The sequence below is a fragment of the Cotesia glomerata genome, unplaced genomic scaffold (genome assembly GCF_020080835.1).
Source record: "Cotesia glomerata isolate CgM1 unplaced genomic scaffold, MPM_Cglom_v2.3 scaffold_1058, whole genome shotgun sequence".
NCBI lineage: Eukaryota > Metazoa > Arthropoda > Insecta > Hymenoptera > Braconidae > Cotesia > Cotesia glomerata.
The window spans coordinates 99-1,722 of record NW_025401397.1 but is presented as its reverse complement, the minus strand read 5'-3'; the positions used below and the strand labels follow the sequence as shown (position 1 = coordinate 1,722).

Below are 1,624 nucleotides of genomic sequence, written 5' to 3'. Positions count from 1 at the left end.
AAAAAGCTCACATAGACAGTATCAAATCAGCGTTTGGCAACGTCAAGGCTCCGGCTGAATTCTGGACCGCAGTTAAAAAATTCAATTTTGAGCACAGCGCATCCGACATCTCGATTAAATTGCTGGAACAATTTCCACTCTGCGATCCTTAAGCCGAGACCTTTTGCCCTAAGGGGCATATAAGTATACTGGACATCACTCACAACGAAATCTTAGACGCTGAAATCACTATTCCGGAACTTAACGTGGTGCTAAGCACTCTGAAATCTGGCAAAGCTGCTGGCCTAGATTTACTAATCAACGAGCTTTTGAAAACCCTCACGACTCAGCACAAAGAACTTTTAAGTACCCTATTTAACAGAGTGCTCTCTGAAGAACAAATCCCGAAAAGCTGGGCGAAGATCTGGATGTCGATGCTGCACTAAAAAGGCGACAAGACTGACCCAAATAATTACCGAGAAAATGCTCTTGTCAATATTATCACCAAAATTTACACCAGCATTTTAAAAAAGCGCTTAGTCCTCTGGATGGACATTGAAAATGTTTTACCTGATTCACAGATGGGCTTCGGGAAAGGACGCAGCTGCACGGATGCCATCTTTACGCTTCTCAGTGCCATTCAGATACAATTCCGTCATAACGATGACAGAGAAATTTACGGTGTACTTGTCGACTTCCAAAGAGCGTTTGATTCTGTGCCTCATGCGCGTCTTTGGCAGAAACTCCAAGATCTAAATGTCAGCAGCAAGTTTATCAATACCATAAGATCACTATATGACCAAGCGTCTATGCAAGTCAGAACCAAGGAAGGTCAGAACACTTTAAGATCAATGAAGGTGTTTTAAAGGGTGAATCCCTAAGCCCGGACCTGTTCCTCCTGTACTTGCATGACTTTGAAAAATTCTTCCGCTCCAAAGGTCTCTATGCTCTGGACATAAATGAAGTTGTTGATATTCTCCTGCTGCTGTACGCAGATGAAACTGTAATTTTTGCCCATTCGCATATAGACCTTTTGCGTAAGCTGAGATAGCCCTTGAAGAGTACTGTGACTTAAACCAACTAACAGTCAACAAAGCCAAAACGAAAATCCTCGTTTTTAAAGCAGCAGAGAGAGTACGTGACTGCCCCTCACACTACATAACTTATAAGCAAACCTGCCTTGAGTTAGTCAAGAGTTATACTTATTTGGGAGTCGAGGTATCCACGTCAACCAGAGGGCCAGAAGCCCTGAACTCTGCTATCAGCAAAGCAAAGAGAGCTTCGGGTGTGTCCTTGTCTATATTGTCAAAAGCTAAATGTGATTCATGGAACGCGTACGTTCGGTATTCTTAGACACTATTTCAGCCTGGGGATTATGATACAGAAACTCATTGGAACCTGCCCAAACTTTCTTCTTCAAGAAGCTGTTTAAATTGCCGAGAAACACTCCAAACTGGGCTGTACGCCTATAGTTCGGACTCGATCCCGTCGCCTTGAAAGCCATGACCTGTATCTTGAGATGGGTGATTGAAACACTCGAAGCTAACGACAACTGCTTGCATAAAATTTGCCTTCTACGCCTTTTAAACCTGGCTAAAAACAATCGAACAGCCTCGATGTTCAACTGGGCGTCACAGCTGAAAGC

At 43.3% G+C, this 1,624-nt stretch overlaps 1 protein-coding gene across 1 annotated transcript; it reads left to right on the top strand.

Moving 5' to 3' along the window:
• Positions 1–527: 527 nt before the first annotated feature.
• LOC123273547 lies at positions 528–982 on the top strand (the record flags this gene model as incomplete). Its single annotated transcript, XM_044740976.1, has 2 exons — positions 528–794; positions 848–982. Coding segments are annotated over exons 1-2 (402 nt in total), but the record flags the coding sequence as incomplete, so codon positions are not given.
• Between the last annotated feature and the right edge of the window lie 642 nt (positions 983–1,624).